We start from the raw sequence: 26,520 nt of genomic DNA, 5'->3' as shown, positions 1-26,520 counted from the left end.
GTAAGTGATGTGTTGACATGGAGAAGATAAATCAACCACATGAGTAGTTGCCAACCGGCAAGCTTATGACTAGTGTGCAAGTAGGATGAGCAAGATGTTGAGCTGTTGTTTGTGATGAAGAGGCGGAGTGTTATCTAAATCACGTCAACACACGAGAAGGATGTACAGGTCACCGATACATTGTGTGGATACAGAACAGAAGGACTTCCACCGGATAGAGATGCAGTCACCATGTGAAGAGATGGCTAACAGTGAGTGTGCCAAATCGGATCACATGTGCCTGTTTCAAGATATGCTGGCCAAGCAGGGAAGCCACACGAGTGCATTGCAGGATGTAGATGACAGGGATCCACTGCCACCGGTAAGTGGAGCTTATCTCCTATTATGCATAGTGTGCATCATAGTTCTGTGAGATAAGGAAGAAGAGGTAAAGATAGGTGTTTGAAGGCTCACACCGGATTTATTGGTGAATCACAAAGATGCCTCAAGTGCATGAAATCAGGGTTATGCATTGGACCGATAGAAAAGGCATGATGACTTGTTCGGACAGATGAAGAGTGATGAGTTTGTCACTTCGACAAACTGGTTGAGATATTGTACGGACTGATGATGAAGAAGGAAAGACTGAGCAACTGCAGACAGAGAGTGCAACCGACATGCAGATGCCTCAGATGGAATCAGTTGAAGGATGATGACATGGTGTCATCAAGGTGTTTACCGGTAAGTATGTCTACCGATAATGCAACAATGTGCAGATGCAGAAGACTTCCATCTGATGAAGATGTGCATAAGGTAGGTTAGCAAGAGTGTTGTTCAGTTGAGTATTCCATCGAAAGAGAAGCAGAGTGCAAGGTTGAACCGGTAAGGGTTTGTACCGGTAAGAGGGTTTGCCGGATGATCAAGTATGAACCGACCCAATGTTGCTAAGTTGAATGATGAGTTGGATGCCGACATATGCAATACGTAGGTGCCAAGTGGCAAGAAGGTAGAAATTAGTGAAGATGTTTATATCATTGAGGCATGTTAGGTGTTTTTACAGTTGAGCATTTAATATGGAGCTCGTGATTTGCGGATCGAATCAGAGGATTGCAGCTCAAGGAAGAATGAACGACAAAAGGAGATCAGGGAGTTGTTGGCGCTAGGATCAAAGCAAGGAAATCAGATTGTAGGAGAATCTCGAGAAGGAAACAACTGGGTCATGAATGTGTCAACAGATTTCAAAGCTAGAAAACAAGGTTAGGTTTGCTATTCCTGGCAAACATATTTTGATTCTAAATATAGTTGCTGGATTTGGTTGTGTGTAAGATTTTTGCATCAACGTTTTGGATCACACTCCGTGATCCATCATCAGGATGAAGAGAGTCAAATAAGATGAAAAGTAGCAAACTTAGAATAAAAAGGAGGGATTAGAGAAGTGTGCACGAAGTACGAGATACCAAGAGAGTCAAACCTCACCAGAAGGACGAGAGGAAATAAAATAACAAATAACAAAGAGAAAAAAGAAAAAATGAAAAACCAAATTAAAGACAACTAAATAAATAAAAAGATATATATATGTATACATATATATTTAATAAATATATAAGCAAATTTATAAATTTAAAAATACACACACACACACACACATATATATAAACCCACATGCTCACAAACACAAAAAAGGAAAGACCTCAACTATTAAGCCAACGAAAAATAAAAAGAGAAAAAAGAACCAAAACTATGAAACAAACATCCATATACAAAAAATATATATATATACACACACACACACACACACACACACACACACACACATATATATATATATATATGTATATATATATATACATGTGTGTGTGTGTGTATACGTACACATATATACGTATATTTATATGTGTACATATATATATGTGTGTGTGTGTATATATATACCCACACACACAAACAACGGAACGGGAGGACCTCAGCTATAGAACAAACGGAAAAATAAACGTGAGCTACGACACAAACAACCATATACAAAATAAATATATCTAAACACTATATATATATATATAACAAAAAATAAAAATACAACTAAAGAATGGACAACAACACACGAGGGAAGAAAAGAAGGAAAAAGCGAAGGGGACCCAAATGATAAAAAAGAAGAAAAACCAAAGTGAAAGAAGGCACAAGGGGGGAGAAACCAGAAGAAGGAAGATAAGAGAAAGGAAGAGGAAACCGAGAGAGGGGAAGGATACAAAAGGTTAAGGGGCTAAGAGAGGGAGAAGGCAAAGGAGGAGGACTATCTGAGCTTGGACAACAAGGGGTGCCAAGAACCACTAAGATTCCAGCCATCATCCTGATTGAGGTTGGTGGGATGATTGTAGATTTCTATAGCTTCCATGAGTTTTCTTTTGAAAAAGTTGTCTTCTTTGAACAAGATTTGGGTGCTCTCTAAACAAATATGGTGCTTCGTTGAGAGAGAGTGGTCTGCAAGGGCTGACTTAAGGGTACGCTCATGCTTGATGTCAACACTGTGCTCTTTGATTCTAGTGCTAAACTAACAACCAGTTTCCCCAATATAAGGCGAGCCACAAGAACACAAAATCTTGTAGACACCAGAGTCTAGGAGAGAATGTAATGTCCCTACTATTTAGAGATCATTAACCTGCAAAACAGATTGTTAGGATACAACATATACATATATATAAGCCATTTTCTAATTTGCAATCTATCTTTAATACTTAATTAACATGATCATGATTTTCATCTAATAAAAAGGATACGAATGCCATACGAAAGTATGTCCTTAGGCGGCCGTGAAGCTCACTTTCTTGGAACCCCTTGGTTCCAAGCCCTTCAGGAAATCGAAGAGGAGTTCGAATCCTATCTTGGGTGTAACCTCTTACACCCAAGCCCTTCAAGGAAGACCCTTGTCTATTCCTTGCCTTGGTGATGCCTTCATCATCCAAGTCCTCAGAGGGGATCGGCTTGACCTTTGAGTCCTGTCTTGGGTATAACCTCTTACACCCAAGCCAGCCAAGGAAGACCCTTGCCTTTCCTTGTCTTGGGTGATGCCTCCACCATCCAAGTCCTCAAAGGGGATTGCCCAAATCCTCCTCTTCTTGGTTGGGTTTAGTCAACCAAGCCATACATTTGTATAATAGTTTCAGTTCATAAACTATTCCTTGGATTAACATGAATTCTTAATGTATTCTTAAATTAATATATACATCAATATGATTTTCCATCTTTTACATATGCAATTACATTTCTTAAAAATACCTATCTTAAAAATACCCTTGTATTCATAATCCTTCTTAATATACAAACTTATGTATACAATAATTACAAGATTATATCTTTACCTATTTTTAATGACTAGTGAATATTATACATTAGTATATGTATAAATATCCACTAGACTATAATTTACATCATCCATTAATGAACCTTATTCATTATCTATTATTCATTAACTAATATTAACTAATATTAATGAACCTTAATAATTAACATCCTCTATTACTATTAGTAAGGATGACATTTCGTATCCTATACTTATATTATTTAATATAAGTGGGAATTTGATTCCTTACCTCCCTCCGTGGTCTGCTATTCCTTCCTTTCTTCCGCAGCTTCCTCCTTACTCCCTTCCCTGCCTTACTGCTGCCTCCTTTATAACCCGTGAGGGGTTGTGCCCCTCCACGGGCCCCTTCCGCATGAAGGGGTGCGGGGGTGATCGCAGCCTAGGCTGCGGTTACCCACGCACCGCTTCATGCGGAGGTAACCCAGCCCCATGTATATTAAAATTTATATCTTGCTTCCCTTTTTTTTGTATATTAAATATTAATTGCGTTTCATTAAATGTATAAAATACTATATATTATCTCCTTTCAATATATTAAATATTAATTATATTTCATTTTAAATATATATATTATTTCTTTTTAAATATAATAAATATTACATAATGTTTATATTACATAACATTTCATTAAATATATTCAATATTACACATCAAAGTATATTTAAATATCTTTCCATATCAATATATATTAATTATTTAAATAACATTTCCTTAAAACATTAAATATATTTTCTTTTAATTTTCATAGATTACTTAGATTATTTATTTTAATTTATTCATTTACAATATCCTTACCCACGCAAGTGATTTTTACATCTCGTGATACTGTAGGGGTTATCACAGTCCCTCCGTCTCAATTTTGCTTGTCCTCAAGCATCTTTAGATCTTCCTCCCTTTCCCAAGTGGCATCTTCATTTGGGAGATTCCTCCATTTTATTAGGTGTTCGGTAATGGTCCGCTTCCTGAGTTCTCTTTTTCGTGTATCTAGAATGATCTCTGGGTACAGTGTGAGTCTCCCTTCATCATCTAGAGGGGGTAGTTCGTTGCAAGGAACCAAGTGTTGTCCGAGAACTTTCTTAAGTCGGGAAACATGGAACACATTATGTATTTTACTGTTCTTGGGAAGTTCAATCTCATAAGCTACTTCTCCAATCCTCTGAATTATCGTGTACGGTCCATAGAATCGGGGTTTCAATTTTTCAGTCCCATTCTTTTTGAGGGATGATTGTTTATAGGGTTGCAATCTTAGAAACACCAGGTCTCCGACCTCAAATTACCGTTCTATACGCTTTTTTTTGGCATAGATCTTTTGTTGGTTTTGAGCTTGATGTAAATTCTCCTTCAAGGTCTTCATGATATCCCTACTCTGCTGTACAAAGTCTTGTGCTTTTGGTACTTTGCTCTCTTGGGTTATTAGTTACCCAAAGCCTGTGGCTTCATAGCCGTACAAGGCTTGGAAATGACTCATCCCTATTGACATGTGGTGTGTCATGTTGTAGCAATGTTCTCCTAGGTGTAGCCACTTAACCCAAGCAGTCTGTTGCCATGTAACATAATTCCTTAGGTATCCCTCTATCCATTTGTTTACTATTTCAATTTGCCCATCGGTTTGAGGATGGTAACTGGTACTAGGGGTCAAGTCTGTTCCTGCCATTTTGAAGAGTTCTTGCCAAAATTGGCTAATAAACTTGCCGTCTCTATCACTAACAATATTTAGAGGGAGTCTGTGGAGTCTGAAAATTTCCTTGAAGAATAGATCTGCTATTTGGTAGGCTTTGTATTCCGTGGAGACTGCAAGGAAATGGGCATACTTCGTGAGTCTGTCTACCACTACAAAAATGCTATCCTTTCCTTGTGTCCTTGGCAACTCAGTTATGAAATCCATAGAAATACTCTCCCACTTTTGATTAGGAATAGGTAGTGGCTGAAGTAACCCAGCGGGGTGGGTGAGTTCAGTTTTGTTGCATTGACATGTTAGGCATTCTTGTACATATTTTTGGATATCTCTTTTCTGGTCTTTCCATGCATATCGTTCCCTAACGTGTTTATAAGTTTTGTAGTACCTCGGGTGTCCTGCTAAGGGGTTATCATGAAATTCTTTGAGAATTTTGCCTTTGAATCTGGTTTGAGGACTCAAGTATATCCTTCCTTTATATAAGATGAGATTTCCTTTAACTTTAAAATCTTCGTTTGGAAGATTTCCCACCAAGATTTCCTTTGTTTGTGGATCTTGGTTATATTCATTAAGGATTTCTTCCTTCCAGTCTTTTGAGATACTGGTGATGACATTAAGATGAACCCGTCGGGATAGTGCATCTGCTGCCCCGTTATGCACCCCTTTCACATATTCTATATCAAAGTCGTAGGCTTGTATTTTGCTCACCCATTTCTGTTGCCTATCATTGAGGTCCTTTTGGCTCAGGAAGAAGCGTAGACTGTTATGATCAGTTTTCACACCAAACCTCCCACAGACAAGGTATTGGCGAAATTTGGCCAAGGCGTGCATTATGGCTAGCATTTCCTTGTCATAGATAGAATAGAGTCTTTTTGCTACGGTAAGTTTACGACTCTCAAAAGCTATGGGGTGTTTCTTTTGCATGAGTACGGCCCCAATTCCCTCCCCTAATGCATCACATTGTAGTTCAAATGGTATAGAGAAGTCCGGGATGGCTAATACTGGACAAGTGCTCATGGTTATTTTGAGTTGTTCAAAGGCTTGTTGGGCCTGGCCATTCCATGCAAAAGCCCCTTTCTTTTTTAGATTGGTAAGGGGTGCTACAATTTTGGAGAACCCTTTTACAAAGCGTCTATAGTAGCTGCATAGTCCCACAAATCCCCTTAACTGTGTTAAGGTCCTAGGGGTGAGCCATTCCTTGATGGCTTTGATCTTCTCTTCATCTACACTTACTCCTACTTCACTAATCTTGTGTCCTAGGTAAATGATTTCTCTCATCCCGAATTCACACTTGGAGGCTTTCGCATATAATGATTTAGACTCCAAAATGTTTAATACCTCTTTGATGTGTAGGAGGTGTTCTTCCCATGTCTTGCTGTAAATGAGTATGTCATCAAAAAAGATTAGAAGAAATTTCCTCAACTGTTGCCTGAATATATGATTCATACATGACTGAAAGGTGGCTGGGGCGTTGGTGAGACCAAACGGCATGACCAAAAACTCGAAATGTCCATAGTGGCATCTGAATGTTGTTTTGGGAATATCCGCTTCCCTCATTCTAATCTGATGATATCCTGACCTTAGATCGATTTTAGAGAAGTATTTTTCTCTATGGAGTTCGTCCATCAGTTCATCAATTCTTGGGATAGGGTATCTGTTTTTTATAGTCTTTTTATTCAAGGCTCGATAGTCTATGCACATTCTCATAGTTCCGTCTTTCTTTTTAACCGATACTACTGATGAGGCAAAAGGGCTGCTGCTTGGTTGAATGTGCCCCATTTCTAATAATTCCTTTATGGTTTTCTCAATCTCTTCTTTGAACTTGTGGGGGTGGCGGTATGGAGTGGTAATGATAGGTTTTGCTCCTTCCTCAATTTCAATGGAATGTTCAAATCCCCTTTTTGGGGGTAACCCCGGGGGAATGTCCTCGAAGACCTTTTTGTGTCTTCTAAGGATAGGTTGTATATCCCTTTGAATGACTTGGGCTTCGGTTGGAGATTTATCCAAGATCATACATTGGGCGACCCACTCTCCTTGATCGTGTCTAAGGATTTTCTCCATTTTGTTGCATGATACTATCTTTGGAGAGCCGTCGGGAATTCCCTTCAATGTTATCTCTCTCCCTTCATGTTGGAAGCATATCTCCCAATTTGGACTATCCATGGTGAATCGTCCTAATGAATTTATCCATGGCATTCCCAAAATGATATCATTCTCTAGGTTTACCACAAAGAAGTTCCTTGTAATGGTATGTCCTCCCAGGGTGACTTCCAACTGGGGTATAATTTGAGTGCACCTGTCCAAGACTCCGTTGCCCATGATCACTTCAAATCCTCCAAATTCTTGGGTTTTTAATCGTCTCTTTGCTGCTAGATGTTTGCTAATGAAGTCATGAGAAGCTCCGGTGTCCACCAATGCGATTACTTTCTGCCCCTTGATAGTCCCTTTGAGTTTGAAACATCTATTTTCACTTCCTTGAGTGATTACTGCCAAGGTACTTGGTACATTGTTTTCAAAACTGGTTCTTTTATAAGGTCTTTCCTCATCCTGTATTTCTTCTGTGTTATTCAACTGTCCTCTTTTACATTCATGGCCTTTTACCCATGGGGCCTTGCATTTGAAGCATAACCCTTTCTCCATGAGCTCGTCTCTTTCCTTGCATTGGTGATTAAAGCTCCTATGTTTTTTGCACAAGTGGCAAGGCTTTTCCCGGCGGTCTCTCTGTGGTCCCTCATTCCTGTGTGGGGTTTTGGTTGAGGTATTCTTGGGGGCATTAAATTCGACCATCCTAGTTTTCTTCATGGCTTCTCCCAAGTTTTGTGGTTCTAGGGGTTTAACAAAATTCTTAATGGGGTCCTTCAGCCCTTCTAAGAACATGTAGGTAAGCCTTTTCTGGGATAGGTCAGGGACCATTACTGACAAGTTTTGGAATCGATCTATATAATCCTCAATGGTTCCTACTTGCTTAAGGTGTGTTAGCTCTTGGAAGTACCATTCTGAATCTTTTTGGTCGAATCGGCTGATGAGCCTTTGGGTAAACTCATTGTAGGTGGAGACGTTTTTGTGTCCTAGGGTAATGAGACTGTTATGCCACCAATTATGGGCATTGCCGATTAAATGTAGTATGGCAAATTTTATAGCATCTCCTTCGGTCATTGGGCTGTATGAAAGGTAGGTGTCTAATTTTTGTACCCAAGCTTGGACCACATCCTTCCCTGTGCCATCAAAACAGGGTAGGGACATTTTGTTAATTTTAGCTTTGAGGTCGTTACCCATAGGTTTCTTCCTTATACTCTCGTTAGTCTTGGACTCACAGAAATCCCTGAAGGACACCACCCTCTGAACTTTTGGTTCCAACCTAGCATAAATTTGGGCGATTTCTTCCACCCCGAGTATGGCTGGTTCCTCCTCCCTCACATGTTCTTCCCTAGGAAGAAATTCGGGAATCGTTTGCCTAGAACTCTGAGGCAATCGTTCGTTGTCAGCATGATTAGAGTGTGTCTCTCTTCTAGGGTTTGACATATCTCTATTGTTGCTGTTGGTACTTTGGAGGATTAATTGGCTCATCCTTTCGAATTTCTCATTGGTTTGCTCCATGAAAGTCTAGAACTGTTTGGCTAGTTGATCAGCCATTGCTTTTGCTCCTTTCTTCCTCTGATATGTGATCATAAACAAAGAACCTCTCCCACAGGATGGCAGGATTATGCTCTGATACCACTGTAATGTCCCTACTATTTAGAGATCATTAACCTGCAAAATAGATTGTTAGGATATAACATATACATAAATATAAGCCATTTTCTAATTTGCAATCTATCTTTAATACTTAATTAACATGATCATAATTTTCATCTAATAAAAAGGATACGAATGCCATACGAAAGTATGTCTTTAGGCGGCCGTGAAGCTCGCTTTCTTGGAACCCCTTGGTTCCAAGCCCTTCAGGAAATCGAAGAGGAGTTCGAATCCTGTCTTGGGTCTTACACCCAAGCCATCCAAGGAAGACCCTTGTCTATTTCTTGCCTTGGGTGATGCCTCCATCATCCAAGTCCTCAAAAGGGACCGGCCAGATCCGTCTCTTCTTGGTTGAGTTTAATTAACCAAGCCATACATATGCATATCAGTGTTCAGTATAAATACTGCCCTAGGGATTATCATAATCCCTCCATTAGACTAAGGGAGTTTCCTCCCTATAGCCTCCACCATGTAATCACATTTATATTACGTTTTATAATTTATTACTATTTTCCATTCCATAATCCACATTTACATATTCCTGATTTAACATGTATTCCCTAACATATATTCATAAAAATATTCATTATCTAATATTCACATTTATTTCTTAACATATATTACTACTATTCATTGATAGTATTTATTACTTATGTTTATACATTTATTAACATCTAAGAAAAATCATTCATTACATATGTATTAATTTGTTCATTACTATATTCACATATGTAATAAACCATTCATTACTATATTCACTAACATATGTAATAAACCGTTCATTACTATATTCACTAATCTATATACTAAAGTATTTATTTTATATTCATCCACATATGTAATAATCGTGTTCATCATTCATATTCATTAATATATATAATACCTAACTGTTCATTACTACATCTACTAACATATGTATTAAACTTGTTCATCGCTATGTTCACTAACATATGTATTAAGTATTTAATTTATATTCATTTACCTATGTAATAACATGTCTACCCTTCATATCTATTAACATATAAAATAATATATTCCCTCCTTACTTACTTGCCGCCGTAGCCTCGAGAACTATTCTCCCACCACGTAGCAGTCCTTCCTTCTTTCTCCCCCTTACTGTTGGCTGCTTGTTTCATAAGTAAATCTAATATAATTTTCCCTTTTTTTTTTTTACAGCCTCTAATTATTCTTCTCCATTTTATATCCTTCATATAACCTTTCATAGAAAGGTTGTGACTTTTTAATGTAACATGCCTTTTCCTTATTACCTTTTAATTAATCTTTGTTATATAAAGTGATTACTTTGGTGCTCCGTTATTCTTTTAGATGGAGACGTATGATCTCTTTGTTTCACAATTATGATCGCTGATATTAACCTTAATCGTTGACTCTATGCCTTTTCACAATTGGTGTATTGATTATTATTATTTCATTAATAAATATTAATCAATAGTTTCAGATATTAATAAATGAATATAAATTAATTAATAATAATTGTTACATTTATTTCATATTCGAATTAAATATATTAAATTAATAAATAAACATTTATTAATTAATAATTTAATTGCTACATTTAAGTTATATTCATTGATAAGCGAAAACATATATGAATCAAATAATATTATCTATTATATTTATTAACACCACCATTGCCTAGACACTAATTATTAGTCTATCTAATGGTTGTAAAGGCACCACTATATATGATATTATATATGACTGTCATATGTGTTGCTGTCTATAAATATTACTATTAATATTTTATATTAATATCCATGTATTAATATTACTATTAAATTTTGCATGCCACTATATATGATATTATATATGACTGTCATACGTATTGCTAATATATAATATCCTCTTTAATTGTATTATTTATATCTTCTTTGTATTTTAATTGTATTATTATTTATTATTAAATATATAAATTATGTTGATAATATATAATATTTAAATCATAAATAATATTTAATTAATGAAATTTAAATAATCATTCATTGGTAATTATTATATTAATTAATAATAATAATTTATTCATTTAGGGTCTCTCCCTTTCTCTCCATATATATATAACGATCCAGAGGGGACATGACAGTTTCCCAATCATGAGGTTGGGATGGATGTTGTGTGCTACTATAGCATTGCTTCCGGTTGTGATGCAGAATCCAGAAATACAAGGACCCGTCAGTAGAAGAAGGAAAGACCTGCTCCCATGATTGAAAATGGGAAGAAGAATGAGACCAAGCAGGTGTGGAGGAAGAAGACCATGGACCAACATTGTGCATTCAATGCACAGGTGATATCTCCTAAGGCTTAAAGGAGATGCAGAATCTTAGGGGGAGTAATACATTGAATTTATCATTCACCCCCTCAGTGAAGAAGGACACATGGAAGAACAAACTGTTGCTGGTATGAAGGATGGATATGAGAAGAAAAGTGTGTAGAGGCTGCCTTGGCTACACACCTACAGATCAGAGTTGGATCACTACTGCATGTGTCAATAGATGGAGATTAACGATTGGAATTAGATGCATAGTGACTCAGAATGATAGGAGTTACAGGAAGGTTCTCCGGTAGTGATGATGGACCGGTACAAGAAACCGGTATGTGCAGGATGTTACCGATATGAATGTTAACAGGAACTTGTAGGTTATGTAAGACAATGAGGTTGGAGATCATTGCATTAGCCCCGCTAGCATGGAATGTGGTGTTTATGTCTCAAGTGGTATTGGAAAAGACCTGAAAGACATGTTGGCCCTGTTGTTGCTCATGCAGGCATGCATGTTTTTGGGGTAACCGGTTTAATTTGTGGCATGATGATGACATTGTATGGCATTGTGTACATCCAGGATCATGTCATAGGATGTGGTGAATATAATGGAGCTGAAAGATCATTAGATGATCACATTTGCACAACTCAACTAGTGCATGGAGATGATTGGAGCCCCGGTATTGGACCTGACTAGAAATAAGGACCTGAGATGTATGACTCAGGGGGAGTTCAAGTGATTGTGGAGCAGAGCCAACATGCTTGAACTTGTGAGTGTGCACATGATGGGAATTGCTGTAGGAATACCCAGGAGAATTTCATGTTTAGGGGTATCTACTTTTCATCTGGTTGGTTGTATTCATAGTACAATCGCACTTGATTCTAAAGAAATTTGGGATCAAACGGGAGGTGATGCAGTCTGACTGGCAAGTAAGTAGTATTCACTGACACACCCTTCTGCAAATCGAGAGCTTTAACAATTGGTATCAGTTTTGCATGCTCAATTGATGTCAGTTGATGGTTCAGTCCTCCATCTCAAGAACCGTAACTTGAGAAATTGTACCAATTGGTATTGGTATCAAAAGAGGAGATGCATCCAGTAAAGAGCAAAAGGGGAGAAAAATATCTGATAGTGACCGGTAAATATGAGGTGAGAGACCCTGACAGTGCCCTTTGCCATTGTTGTCAAAGGGGGAGAAGGATTCTATAGTATACCGCATACTACATGTGTGACAATCCATGGATTATACAAAAGGGGAGAAAGATCATGTAGTATGCCGGATACTACATGTGTTGACATCAATGCCAAAGGGGGAGATTGTTGGGATTGTGTTGTCATCGATGTCAACCGGTATAGAAGGACAACCTGATATGGGAGTATTGTTGACATGATGTCAACAGGTGTAGCATGTCATCGGTAAGGAAGAGAATGTCATTCAGAGGAATGACCACTGGAGTCACCGGTACACAAGTTAGTGTTTGACTTGTGTGGATGATATGGACAGGTTACCGGTATAGTCTGTCACCAGTAAGGAGAATATGTCAACTGGTAAGTGATGTGTTGACATGGAGAAGATAAATCAACCAAGTGAGTAGTTGCCAACTGACAAGCTTATGACTAGTGTACAAGCAGGATGAGCAAGATGTTGAGCTGTTGTTTGTGATGAAGAGGCAGAGTGTTATCTAAATCACATCAACATAGGAGAAGGATGTACAGGTCATCGATACACTGTGTGGATGCAGAACAATAGGACTCCCACCGGATAGAGATGCAGTCACCATGTGAAGAGATGACTGACAGTGAGTGTGCCCAATCGGATCACATTTGCTTGTTTCAAGATATGCTGCACAAGCAAGGAAGCCACATGAGTGCATTGCAGGATGCAGATGATAGAGATCCACTGCCACCGGTAAGTGGAGCTTATCTCTTATTATGCATAGTGTGCATCATAGTTATGTGAGATAAGGAAGAAGAGCTAAAGGCAGGTGTTTGAAGGCTCACACCAGATTTATTGGTGAATCACAAAGATGCCTCAAGTGCATGAAATCAGGGTTATGCACTGGACTGACAGAAAAGGCATGATGAGTTGTCGAGACAGATGAAGAGTGATGAGTTTGTCACTTCGTCAAATCGGTTGAGATATTGTTCGGACTGATGATGAAGAAGGAAAGATTGAGCAGCTGCAGACAAAGAGTGCAACCGACATGCAAATGCCTCAGATGGAATCAGTTGAAGGATGATGACATGGTGTCATCAAGGTGTTTACCTGTAAGTATGTCCATCGATAATGCAACATTGTGCAGATGCAGAAGACTCCCATCTGATGAAAATGTGCATAAGGTAGTGTTGTGACCATTTCACACATCGCCCCATCGCAAATGGGGACCCCCTCTTTTTGCTTGTTTTTCGCTCGTTTTCGCTTTCGTTTTTAGGGTTTTGTTAGTTAGTTGGTTGTCTGGATTTCGGGTCAAGCCTTAGGGTTTTTATTTTTGTCTTTTCAGGCCAAAATCCAGTCGTTTTTGAGAGCTTTTGAGCTTCCTTTTCTAGGATGCAAATTTTGAATGCAATGAGTTCGCCAAAATGGTCTAATTTTCAATTGGAATGTTGATGCAGAGCTTAAATTTGTCTAAGTGTTGACAGTCAATGTGAATTTTTGTCCGATTGGATATTTTGACCAAATTTTGACTTTTTTGATTTTGATCCTGGGCATTGGAATTGATTTGTTTTCACCTCGTGAAGTGTTAAAATGTGAAAAATCATGTTATTTTGGCCTGTAGGAGCAAAATCGCTCCTGTCCCTCAGTGAAGGACGGGAGCTCATTTTCAAATATCTCATCATCCCTGCAGAGTCCAGACAAATTTCAAGTTGGAAGTGATGGAGAACGACGATATCTTTCCATTGAATATAAATTGAAGATTTTCATGAGCACAGAAATGCCTCCAGGAGGAAAATCGCTCCTGTCCCTCAGTGAAGGACCGGAGCTACAAATCAAATTTCGCCTTGTCCTTGCAAGATTTCGATGACTTAACAATTTGAAAGGGTCCAAAGGAAGGTGCTTTACCAAATGAATATAATTTGAAATGCCAAAGGTGAAGGAGAATGACCTAGAATGACCAAATCGCTCCTGTCCCTCTCCAAGGGACCAGGGCGAGGTACCTTGTAGCTCCTGTCCCTCTCCAAGGGACCAGAGCGATTTCCTTCATTAGACAGAATCCAGGCAAATGTCAAGGCAAGTTTACGTTCAAAAACAAGGGAAAACATGAGATGGACGCATTGAATACAAATTGAAGATTTTTTGGACGTCCACAAAGGTCCTAAATGTCTAGTTCGCTCCTGTCCCTCAGGAAGGGACCAGAGCGATTTTTGATATAAATGATTTTCTTGCAAAGTTACAGATGATGTTAAGGCATGAACGAATGGAGTGAAGAAAGACGAATCCGTTGAATATAGACTTGGAACCTGACAAAGTGAGATAAAGGCTACAAAAGGAGGATCGCTCCTGTCCCTCTCCAAGGGACCAGGGCGATACAATGGTGATGTTACTTCCTATGCAAGTTCAAGGTCGATCCAAGTCAATACAAGGTGGCGAGGGACATTTCAAGGCGTCTTTAGCAAGCACAAACATTAAAAGGTCGTCACAATGATGAAATTCGCATCCTAGGACATAGATCGCTCCTGTCCCTCTCCAAGGGACCAGGGCGATGTTAGATGCATTGGTCATTTTGTGCAAGATTTACGTAAGAACAAGATTTCATAAGGTAATGCATGGTCCAAGGCATCGTTTGAAGATAAATGCAAGAGTTTTTCAACGTCCAAACATTGCCAATCAAGGTGAAAAGCTCCCATCGCTCCTGTCCTTTGGACAAGGACCAAGGCGATACTATCGAAAGCACTCATTTTCCTTCAAGATCCAAGCTAGGCGAGGTTAGGTAAGGTGAAGGACGACGTTTGAAGGACATCACAACGAAGATCAAGGTTTAAAGTTGACAAGGTCAAGGAGAAAACATGGATCGCTCCTGTCCCTCTCCAAGGGACAAGGGCGATGATCCCTTTAATACGCCCAAAACTTCATGCGAGCAAATGGAATAAGCGCAAAAGACACGAACAAAGGATGTTATTCGCCAACAATAAAAGATCGAAGTTAAAAGATGCAAGATGGACGTGGAAACAAGAAGATCGCTCTTGTCCTTTGGACAAGGACCAGGGCGATGTACACTCAAAAGGCACTTAAGCACACATGCAAGATGATCAAATGCGAAGAACCTATCAAGATAATCGATTTTTAACGTGGAGATGAAGGAGTTGATCGTGAAAAAATGCAAAATCAGGACAAAAATGTTGAATCGCTCCTGTCCCTCTCCAAGGGACCAGAGCGATGAGGTACGTCCCTTCCATTTTCATATTTTGGCGCCAAATAAACAAATTTAAATTTCCTTAAATGCTAAATCGATTAAAAAATTGAAAATCCATTTTTATTTAGCATTTAATATGGCGTTATCTTTTATTAATTATTTTTGCCTTTATTAAAAAATCGAAATTTGCAAATGCAAGGCATTAATAATTAATTAATTAATTAATATAAAATCGAATTTAGAGCGCTCAATTAAGCAAGTCGGCCTTGTTATTTTATTGCAAATCATTTAAAATCATTTTTAAAAATGGTTTTATTTATCAAGTCGGCCTAGGGGATGAAAAGGTGTGAGCGCTATATATAAGGGGAGTGAAATGTTCATTTTCACATCATTATTTTTTATCCTTCATACGATCTTGAGGAGAAGCGAAGGTGATGCGAAGTATATCATCAAGTGTGGAGTGCGAATTGCGTTGAAGACCAAAGGTGGTGCGAATTTCATTCATCCAAAGGGTGGCGCTTTATACATCAAGGGTGGTGCGAACTTGAAGATCTATTTGATGCGATTTGTCAAGGGCGAATTTGAAGATCCATTTAAGACAAGGCCAAAGGCGATACTTGAAGATCACATTGAAATCCAAAGGTGGCGAAGTCGATTTTGAGGAGACCACATTGAAGACTATTTTACTCCTCCAATTTTCCCTAGGCGATCTTTTCCTTTTTGCATTTTAGAGTTAGCTCTCTATCGAGGTATGGCGACCCCAAAGGCGGGAGCATCCACCAGCCGCTCAGCTCTCATGAAAGAAGATCAGAAGACCGAAGAGGTGGAGACCAAGATCGTGTCGAAGTGGAGCAACATTGGAGATACCAACTTGGGGAACTTTAGCACGAAGAAGTTCCGAGAGGTCCCTTACATCGGCAAGCCATCACCTGTCGCCCGGAGAATAATAGAGAGTGGCATCATTAAGGCGGCCGGTTTTCCTCCAGCTATTCAGTGCCACGAGTTGATGATCAGATGTATGCCACCATGCTCCTGATTGATAGAACGAAGGAACTTGAACCTACTTGGGACGCAGCTCTTCTAGATGCATTCGATTAGGTCATCCATAGAAGAGAGTATCAAGAATCTTCCCGAGATTCCAATCACAGAAATCGAAGGAATCGTGACAAAATTCATTGCATATGCTAAGAAAGAGAATTGGAAAGGGAATAAGATTCTAGATGAAAGGTTGTTACAGATGACATGACATCTTATTTCTCATTGGTTGATACCTCCTAGATTTTTGTGCCGAATTTAATATTTGGCTATGCATTTAATATTGTTCAGTAAAAAGGAGGTCATTTGTAACAAACCCTAATTAGGGTTTAGGTGTCATGATCTTGTCCGTTGATTTATTTTCAATCTGGACCTTTCATTGTAACTGGGGATGCTATTTATACCCCCATTTTTCATTTCATTTGGTAATAGTTAATAGTCAGATAATAGTAATAGTTGATGTAATAGAGAAGAGAGATTAGAGTTGTAAGCAATTTTATTTTGTAGCAAGATTGAGTCTTGAAGAGAGAAATTCAAGCAATTGTTGTAGATGATGACTTGGAAATCAATAAAATATTGAAGTTATGGTGTTTTGTTGCAAATTTCTTAAGTTATCTTCATGGTTGTTGGATGTACTTGAATCACGCTCAATCAAAGTAGTTTGTTAATTTGAAAGACTAAGTGTGGGATTTGATATTTGGTAGGATTCACAATCCAAACCACTAGCTTCTTGCTGATTGTAGGAACGCCTTGCGTGGTCGACTGGAGAACATTTTGAGTCCTTAACCTTCAAGCATTTTCGTATCTAGGATATGTACCTTCGTAGTAGTGTCCTTGGTCTTTGATGCATTGAACATCATTATTACCTTAGAAGATCGCACTAATTTCAATTGAGTTGTTATCTTATGGCAAAATTGAAGTTGGTTGAGTCTTGCCAAATCTCGTCCATGCTAAGTCATTCATAGGGTTAGGCTAGATTAGACCTCTTAAACCCTATCTTTTGCTTTTTTTTTGAAAGTTCCTTTAGTTTAGTAAAATCTTCGAGCTTTGAATCCGTAAGACGCCTTGGAGGAAACAGCAAATCACATCATACCACTAAAAAAGCTTGTCCACACGTGGAGACCCCACTAAAAGAACCTTGGAGTCCATCTAACTGATCCTTTTTGCAGATCTTCAGCAGTTAGAGACTATTTTCTCAAGAGAGGATAAGATGCCTTTGGGTATTTTATTCTGTGTATGATTGTGTATAAAATACACGTCAACAGGTAGGTTAGCAAGAGTGCTGACTGGTTGAGTATTCCACTGGAAGAGAAGCAGAGTGCAAGGTTAAACCGGTAAGGGTTTGTACCGTCAAGAGGGTTTGTTGGATGATCAAGTGTGAACCGACCCAATGTCGGTAAGTTGAATGTTGAGTTGGATGCCGACATATGCAATACGCAGGTGCCAAGTGGCAAGAAGGCAGAAGTCGGTGAAGGTGTTTATATCATCGATGCATGGTAGGTGTTTTTACAGTTGAGCATTTAATATGGAGCCCGTGATTTGCGGATCAGATTAGAGGATTGCAGCTCGAGGAAGAATGAATGATAGAAGGAGATCAGGGAGTTGTTGGCGCTAGGATCAAAGCAAGGAAATCAGATTGCAGGAGAATCTTGAGAAGGAAACAACTGGGTCATGAACGTGTCAATAGATTTCAAGGCCAGAAAATAAGGTCAGGTTTGCTATTCTTGGCAAACATACTTTGGACAGATGGAAAACGTGTGATGGCTTATCCCTCCAAAGCAGGTGTGCGATCCAAGGCGGATCAGATCAGATTGGATGCAGATTTGGTTGGTAGAAGAAAAACCCTAACCGCCCTAAATTTGAATTGGCTTTTGGCGGGAAAACAAGTTTATAAATAAGCAAGCCAAAATCGATGGAGGTTGCTGCTGAATGATAGTGTTGTTGCTGCATGAGAGAGCAAATCAGTCAAGTACTCAACAAGAATCAGAAAGGAGATTGAGTGTGTGAGTGAGAAACGGGTTGAAGAGCTCAATCGACAACAGTGAGGCAACCGGTAGACAAGAGTTGCAAAAGATTATAGAGAAGGCAAGTTGAGGACTGACAAGAATCATATGGTAGACATCTGACTAAGTTACCAAGACTGGTGGTGGATAGCAGCTTATGGCAGAAAGAAAAGAGAATCGACAGAAAGCAGAACTGGCAGAGAAGGAGAAGAGGGTGGACTGGCAAGAGTGCAGCGGAGAGTAAGGTTGCAAAAGTGTGAGGGTTAGCAGAGAACCGGCAGTGAACTGGATAGAAGATCCAGCAGAGAGATTTGCAAAAGTGTTACAAAATCCATTTGTAACAAGGTTATTAATTTGTAAATGATTATGTTTTGTATTCATTGAGTTGTAGCTCGGTGTAGGGGTTGGTGCCCTAAATCAGGGGTTGGTGCCTGTTGACGTGTATTTTGTACACTATCAAACATAGAATAAAATACCTAAAGGTACCTTATCCTCTCTTGAGTAAAATCTCTAACTGCTGAAGATATCGCAAGAAGGATCAGTTAGGGTGACTTCAATGTTCTTTTAAGTAGGGTCTCTACGTGTGGATAAGCTCTCTGTGGTATGATGTGATTTGCTGGAATCACAAGGGGACTTACATTTGATGCCTGAACTTCTGATTTGCTTTGAATATTGCTGGACACAGGATTTTACTAACTTTGACTTGAAAAAAAAGGAAAAAAGAGGAGGGTGAGGAAAGGATCTAATCCTAACACTAAGAATGTAGGAGCAATGATTGATCTTTGATGAAACTCTAACTAGGTCTTGTTTTGACATCGCAGGACCATCTCCATAAGGCTAGTGCGATCTTCGAAGGGAAGCTTTAGGATGTTCAAATCATCACTGCAGGCATAGACACCATCAGGTTGATGTATATCAATGAAGAAGCGACAATTGAAGTTAAGCTTAAGCTGAACGATTCCAGTTGACTACACAAGGCAAGTCTACAATCAACAAATTGCTAGTAGTATGGATATGCGAATTTCACCATCAATCAAGCATATTTCTTCCACTCATCTAATAACATGAAATCAAATATGAGAAGTATAAAGACCATGCAAATTGTCGAATCGACCCATAAATTTCACCATTTCTTCAATGAAGTTACAAGTCTTTTACAACAACCTCTTGGCAACAATCTTTGCCTTCTCTCTCTACTCTACTCTAGTTACTATTCTATTTCCCCTTCTAACTACTTTCTATCTTCTAACTGCTTCAACTATTTACATACTATCTCTAATTTATTGCTAATTCCCTTTACAAAATGAAATGCTAGGGCTTATATAGTGCCCTCAATACAATTCGATGGCTTAGATCAATTCGAGATCAATGGCCAAGATTTTACAATGAAAACCCTAATTAGGGTTTGTTACAACCATTACATAACATTTAATGCTTGACCAATGAAATAATTGTATTGCTTGGACACATGTCCTCTCTGGAAAAATTCCACAAATGAATAGCCGAGGTAGGTACATCGGAGTTTGTGCCACCTCCCATGAGTTAGGTACATCGAATCTGGACATGCTAAGGTGGATCAATCCGACTGGAGGAGTGATGACTGGGATGCCACCTCGTCTGACACTTGGTTGATGCTCAATTTGGTAACGTTGAGAAGTTAGCCTTAATTAATTCTTCTGGAACTATTTGCTTTTTCAACGGACTTTTTGCTTTGACTTCTTGTATCCTTGATTTGTAGGATGATGATGTACCTCGCCTTGTAATACTGGATTGGAGAAGGTCGCCCTTGATGACGTTAGTCCAAAGAAGGCCGTCCTTGTCGATGCTAGGCTGGAGGAGGTCGCCCTTGTCCTTGCTTGACCGTCCTTGATCTGGCTTGATTTTCCTTGAGGAGAGTCTTCCGACTCGTAGATCTTTCGAGCTTGGAGTCGCCATCTTGATACCTACACAACATTTCAAAATTAGTAATATATCTTGAAATCTAAAAATTAAACTTTAAAAGGAATATTCAAGATTTTAATTAGGAAACTTCATGATAAATCTTGAGTTATCATTTCCTAATTAACCATGTAATACTTAGATTTTTCCCAAAAATGCTTAAAAAAATCAAACCTTAAATAAGGGTGTCAAGATGATTTTGCCATACCTCTTCTTGAGAATTAACTCTAAAAAATAGATGAATTTTGGCTAGGCAAAGTGTAGATCAAAGCTCTCCCTTGGATAAAATTGCGCCTCCATTAGCTAGCTTCTTCAAGATCTGGAAATTCGCCTTCAAATGTAGCAAGAAATTCGCCTCTCCCATAGCCTTCAATATGAATTTCGCCCTTCTTAGTCTCCACTCCTGGTAGAAATTCGCTCCTTCAAATTGCTCTTCCAAATCGCACTTGAAATGATGAGTGAATGATTTGAATAATGAAAAATATGCCTCAAATATATAGAGCGCTCACTATTTTATTTCCATGGGCCGACTTGGAAAAATAGGCCAAAAGATAAATAAAAATTAATAAAAGAAGAGGCCGACTTGATAAAAACATTAAATAATACCCCAAGCGCTCCAATTTTATTTTATTTTTTAAAAATAATAATAATTAATTTTAAATGCCTTTATAATTAAAAAATTCGATTTTTTTAGGCTCAAAATTAATTATTAAATACCATGCGCTTTTATTAAATGCCAAAAATATTTCAAGGTTTTATCGAATCTGGCATTTAATGTAATTTGAAGGATATTTGGCGCCCAATCATGAAAAATAATGGCTATTAACAAGATCGCTCTGGTCCCTTGGTGAGGGACAGGAGCGATCTCATTCTAGACCTCACACTTCTTGTTTTTTACGTCCAAGACCTCATTTTTGACGTCCAAGATGGCATTTTTACTTAGAATTTCGAGTTCAATTTATTCGATCTTTGAAATGAGTGCACTTTAAAGCATTTTCGCCCTGGTCCCTTGGTGAGGGACAGAAGCTATTTTGCAAATCCAAGCTTATCCGTCCTTTGTTAGCCTTCCAAATTATATTCAATGGATAAATCATGTTTTCCTTGGTCTCTTCAAATCATAAAATTGTCTTGATCCTGCAAGAACAGTGCAAATTTGAAATTCAAGCTCCGGTCCTTCAGTGAGGGACGGGAGCACTTTTGCAATTACAAGCCAATTCGTCCTTTGCTAGCTTCGAAAATTATCTTCAACGGATCGATTGCGTCTTCCTTCACCCACCTCAAACGTAAAACTTGTTTTTCTCTTGCCCGAATCTTGTCTTGAGGGAAAATCGCTCTGGTCCCTTGGAGAGGGACAGGAGCGCCCTAGCCAGTCACCTTGGTCCCTTGGAGAGGGACAGGAGCGATTTTGTTACTTAGGCCGATTTTCTTCATTGTGGCGTACTTAAGTTATATTCAACGGGCAAAACATACTTCCCTTGACCTCCTCAAATCGCGAAACCACTTAAATCTTGCAAGGATAATGCGAAATTGGAATTCAAGCTCTGGTCCTTCAGTGAGGGACAGGAGCGATTTTTGCTCTTAGGGCCAAATCTTTTTACTTTTCACTTCAAATTTCCTTCGCTGAGGAAAATATCATCTCTTTACACGCCATGAATAAAAGTTCGAGTCCAAACAAGGTCTAAAAATGTGTATATGAATAAAATCGCTCTGGTCCCTTGGTGAGGGACAGGAGTGAATTTACCTTTCTAGACAAATACTCCATCATTTCATTGTTTTTGATCAAGTCTGGATGCTCTATCATGCTCATTTCGTCCTTCACCATGCTTTTGATGTCTCAATTTAACCAAACAAGGCCAGGAATGGCTCAAATAAGTATTTTCGCCCTGGTCCCTTGGTGAGGGACAGGAGCGCTTTGCCTTGGTCCCTTGGAGAAGGACAGGAGCGAAATTCGCTCTGGGTCCTCAGTGAAGGACAGGAGCGAAATTTGACTTTTCGAACTCTCTATCAGGACAATTTTAATGGAATATAACATTTAAGTATAAGAAAGTTTCTTATACTTTAAGTTATATTCCATATATACTTTCAGGATGTTTGAGAGTGGTTTCAGACCTCCAGGAGTTATATTGCAAAATCTAGTTTTTTGAGGTTTTTTAGTTTCCAGACTTAGTCAAATTCAGGATCAGGACATTCCAGACTTAGCCAAATTTCAGAATTAAGACATCACTCAAGCCGGACTTGCTATCCTATTGATCTCCTGGGCGACACTCAAAATGCAAAGGCTAGCTAACAAAACCCTAAAAGACCAAAAAAAACAAACCCTAAAAAGCAAAAAAGCAAGGGTCCCCATTTGCAATGGGGCGATGTGTGAAAACGTCACAACAGTGCCCTATACATTGTAATCAGAGATTCATTGTGAGGCTGGATTGGAGCAATAGACTCCAACAGGATTTCTCACCGAGGTTTTTCCCATCTTGGGTTTTCCTTGTATATGCTGGTGTTATGTGATGTCTCTTTTGTGTGTGATTGCATTTGTGTTGGTCTCCCCTCTAATCGGTAAGTTTGCATTGAGTTAGATCTGATAACCGGTATACTCACATAGTGGTACATTTGTGTCTAACACTTTCAACTGTTGTTCTCCCCTCTTTCAATTGCTGTTCTCTATTTCAACTATTGCTCTTCAACACAAGTTTGCAAATGTTAAAATGAGAGTTTTTTCTTTTTTCTTGTTTTGATAGGTGAAATGGTGTTGGATGCCCGCCCACCCCTTTTTTAATTTAAAAATGTGTTTAAACAAAAATCATGCCAAATACTGTTGGGCCATAAAGGATGGCTAGCCGTCCTCAGGATGGTCAAAAGATTTCTAGACATCCCCTAGCTGTCCCAAGGACGACTAGCTGTCCTCTGATGTCCCTTGACCAAACTGAAAAATTTACGAAATGTTTCCCAAAATAGGCACAGAAAGGGGGTGAGGAGGGGTTATTTCATAGGCGTCCCCACGTCCTTGAAACATCCCTTGTGGGAAACAGGGCTTCTGGGGTAGGGGATGCATAGACGTCCACATGAGCCCACCAAGTATCATCTAGGATCAATGACGTGACCTTGGAGCTCTTTGCATTTGATTGCTTCCAAATGCTCCATTGGTGGCTAATGATTATGGCACCCAATGTTTCTCACACCTTCACAAGTTGTTTTAAAATGATTTTGTGTGATGCAAATTTGTGTTTCAACCTAATGTTATGTTAAAAATAAGTTAATAACACATTAAAATATAAGTAAACATGACATAAATTAATTCTAAGCATAAAATATATTAATTTTACCTTCAACATTTTAGATTCAAGAAATTCTTAAAAATGCCTTGTGACATATGATGGTTTTTCAAAAACATTTGAGTCTCCTTACCCTCATTTTTTTTAGCTTTCACCCACACTATTTGAGTGCGAATTGGTTGTATCATGAAGTTAAGGGAGTGTATAGTATATGATGTCCAAAAAATATGCGCATACTTTTCCTCAACCAAAGTACTTGCTGCCATGCAAATTTTCTCTGTCGTTAATGACTTGGACAACATTTTTAGGACCCACCATCTCTATGGACTTAATGAGGATTTTAGAAATAAATTTTGAATCCTTTATTTTCCCTTCACAATTACAATAACCCCAAGAAGTTTTGTTTGCAAACTTATAATATTTTGGTTTTTTAGCTTGCAAACATTTTGTCAAAACATTTTTGCATGCAGTTTATCATAGAAAATTTCTGATTTGATGGATTGAGAGAATTAACATTTATAAATGGAGATAATCATCAAGAAGTTATAAATATTCTATTATAGGATTGTTTTACGTTAATTTTTAGATGCAAGGATTTAATTATAATATCAGTTTTTGTGATAAGAGCAATTTCTAACACTTTATTACTCCTGGCTTGGAGCGTTTGACCTTGCCGTGTATAAAATTTGATGTTGTACTTTTGAAAATGATTTGAGTGATATGCCAAACGGCTCAGTCATACCTCCCACTCAGAACAGATTTAATTGTATTTCTAGTAAATTTTGGTGACTATAATCATTTATTGTAAATGACGTTTACGGATTTGGCAACCATTTGTAAATTTTGGTATTGGATAACGGCACACAACTTAGCTGCTATTTTTATCACATTTCTAATGACAAGGAACATGCTTTGAAGCAAATAACAATTGGAAATTTTTTTTAGCGACTTCATTTATCAGCACACACAGTTTGAATTGATTATGGTGTTAGTGTCCTTCTGGAGATAGAACCGTTTTTATGGAGTTGAAGGATAAGACCTCATGCAGCTGCTTAAATTATTTTGGCTAGCCATCATTTCTCAAATTTTTTAGGTGTAATTTGTGGAGCTGGTGGCCTCACGCAGCTGCTAATTTTTCTGGTTATTTTTAAGCAATCATTTTAATTTTGCTGCTACCAGTATTTATACTAATTTTTCACATAAAATTTGGAAAGAAATTTTGTTGGTAAATGAAAGGTGGAAAATTTGGTGGCAAATAAAAGAGGGAAAGAAATTTATGGACAATCGACCTTTTTTTCAATAAACAGTTGCTGCTTATTTTCAGCCCCCTTTTTTTAACATCCTATTTTCATTTCCTAAACAATAGCTGCTTCACAAAAATATGAAAAGATTCTATATTAACCTTTTTCTACAATTTTAATTTTCCATGAACACACTGTAACTGCTTATAACTGCTTAAATTTAAGCAGAAAATATACTTAAATTTAAGCAGCATGGAAACATGATGTAAGCCTAGAACTTATGCATAGTAAAATGTTAAGTTTAATGGTGGCTTTGATAATCACGCTTTTAATGTGCATCCTTTGTTTGCAGGCATTTGAGCACTTATTGGAACGTCAGTTAATAGCTTTTATAGATAAGAGGGGGCAAAACATTGCATTGGAATTCCGACCGGTGAAATTACTTGTTGCTTCTCATGAACTTAACGAAGGATTGAAAACAAGTCCCGTCTGTCCGGTACACTTCTGTTTCATCCTTCGCCTTTTAAATTATTAGTTTAAATTGCATGCTATCTTTGTGGGTGACCCTCTAACTGCAATCTGTTTTTCGTACCTGTTAGGTTGTCTTACGTCAATGGTTTGATCATGAGAAGTTCAAATGAAATCTATACATTCGCATTTATCCATAGGTCAGCATGTTTTACTTAGATGGTGCAAATGCTACATAAGTTATTTGTTGACTAATTTTTCTTTCTAAAATAAAAGTTATGTTGTGATGAAATACAGGTAAATTTCTTTGACTATCAATTGAGTTTATGGTTAACTAAATAATGAAATTTTCTCCACCCTTATATTCACCTTGTTTTTGTGGCACTTTAAAGGATTATATCGTACAAGATTCTGATTGGATTACCTGATTTTTCCTTTTTAGGGACCGTGAATTGAACTTGGAAGTCTTTTTCAAAATGTTTTCGCGCACCACATGAGAAGCTAATTCATTGTAATGGAAGCGACCCTTCTAGAAGAACTTGGATGAGAAACAGGCTCAATGGTTCTTGAGTGCTTATTGAGGCAATGGAAGCAAAGAAGTGCATCAATTTTTGAAGGAAACGAAACTATGCGGTTGAGACTACATGTACTAAATATCATTGTTATTTGCTCCATGTTTTGTTCTTAATGAATGAATGAATGAAGAAGAAGAAGAGTAAGAAGAATAAATTTTAACGTCTACGAGACTAACAAAAGCCTATGGGACAAACCGTCAGATAAATTTTAATGAATGAACGAATATTTTAAATAACATTCATGAGGCCAAACAGTTTATGGGACCCACGGATAGTCAGCAAATAGTGAAGCATGCAGAGCCCAAATCTCCTTTTCCTTCTGCATCTTGGATCTTCTACAATGTTTCTTGATCAGAAATCTGCAACTCTTGTTATCATTTCTTCTTCAAACAAATTGCTCAAGTTGTTCACATCTAGTGTCTTAGTAAAAGTCGATCCGATAAGCTAAACACTCCATGATGTAATGCCATTTTGTCTCTACCACTTCTTGAGTGCATTAACTACACCTTCTGCCTACCCACCCTCTTTTGGTATCATCCATCTTCCGGTCTCACATCTAAGTTGATGCATATTTGTGTTTTCCATTTTATTTTCATTCCTATCTAGTTTTTTGTGGATG

The 26,520-nt window shown here is 38.2% G+C and overlaps 1 protein-coding gene across 3 annotated transcripts in view; it reads left to right on the top strand.

Moving 5' to 3' along the window:
- LOC131048855 (origin of replication complex subunit 4) overlaps nt 1-26,139 on the top strand; it is a 252,659-nt gene extending 226,520 nt beyond the window's left edge. For 2 of the 3 annotated variants that reach the window (XM_057982932.2, XM_057982930.2), the window contains 3 exons: nt 25,211-25,354; nt 25,458-25,526; nt 25,769-26,139. In XM_057982932.2, coding sequence (XP_057838915.2) covers nt 25,211-25,354; nt 25,458-25,499 — 186 coding nt within the window. In that variant the 3' untranslated portion in view covers nt 25,500-25,526; nt 25,769-26,139. The remainder of the gene's footprint in view (nt 1-25,210; nt 25,355-25,457; nt 25,527-25,768) is intronic. The other variant, XM_057982931.2, reaches the window with a different exon arrangement.
- Nucleotides 26,140-26,520: the final 381 nt, after the last annotated feature.

The sequence above is a fragment of the Cryptomeria japonica genome, chromosome 1 (assembly GCF_030272615.1).
Source record: "Cryptomeria japonica chromosome 1, Sugi_1.0, whole genome shotgun sequence".
NCBI classification, from domain to species: domain Eukaryota; kingdom Viridiplantae; phylum Streptophyta; class Pinopsida; order Cupressales; family Cupressaceae; genus Cryptomeria; species Cryptomeria japonica.
The sequence above is the reverse complement of the archived record's forward strand: the minus strand, read 5'-3'. Positions and strand labels throughout refer to the sequence as shown.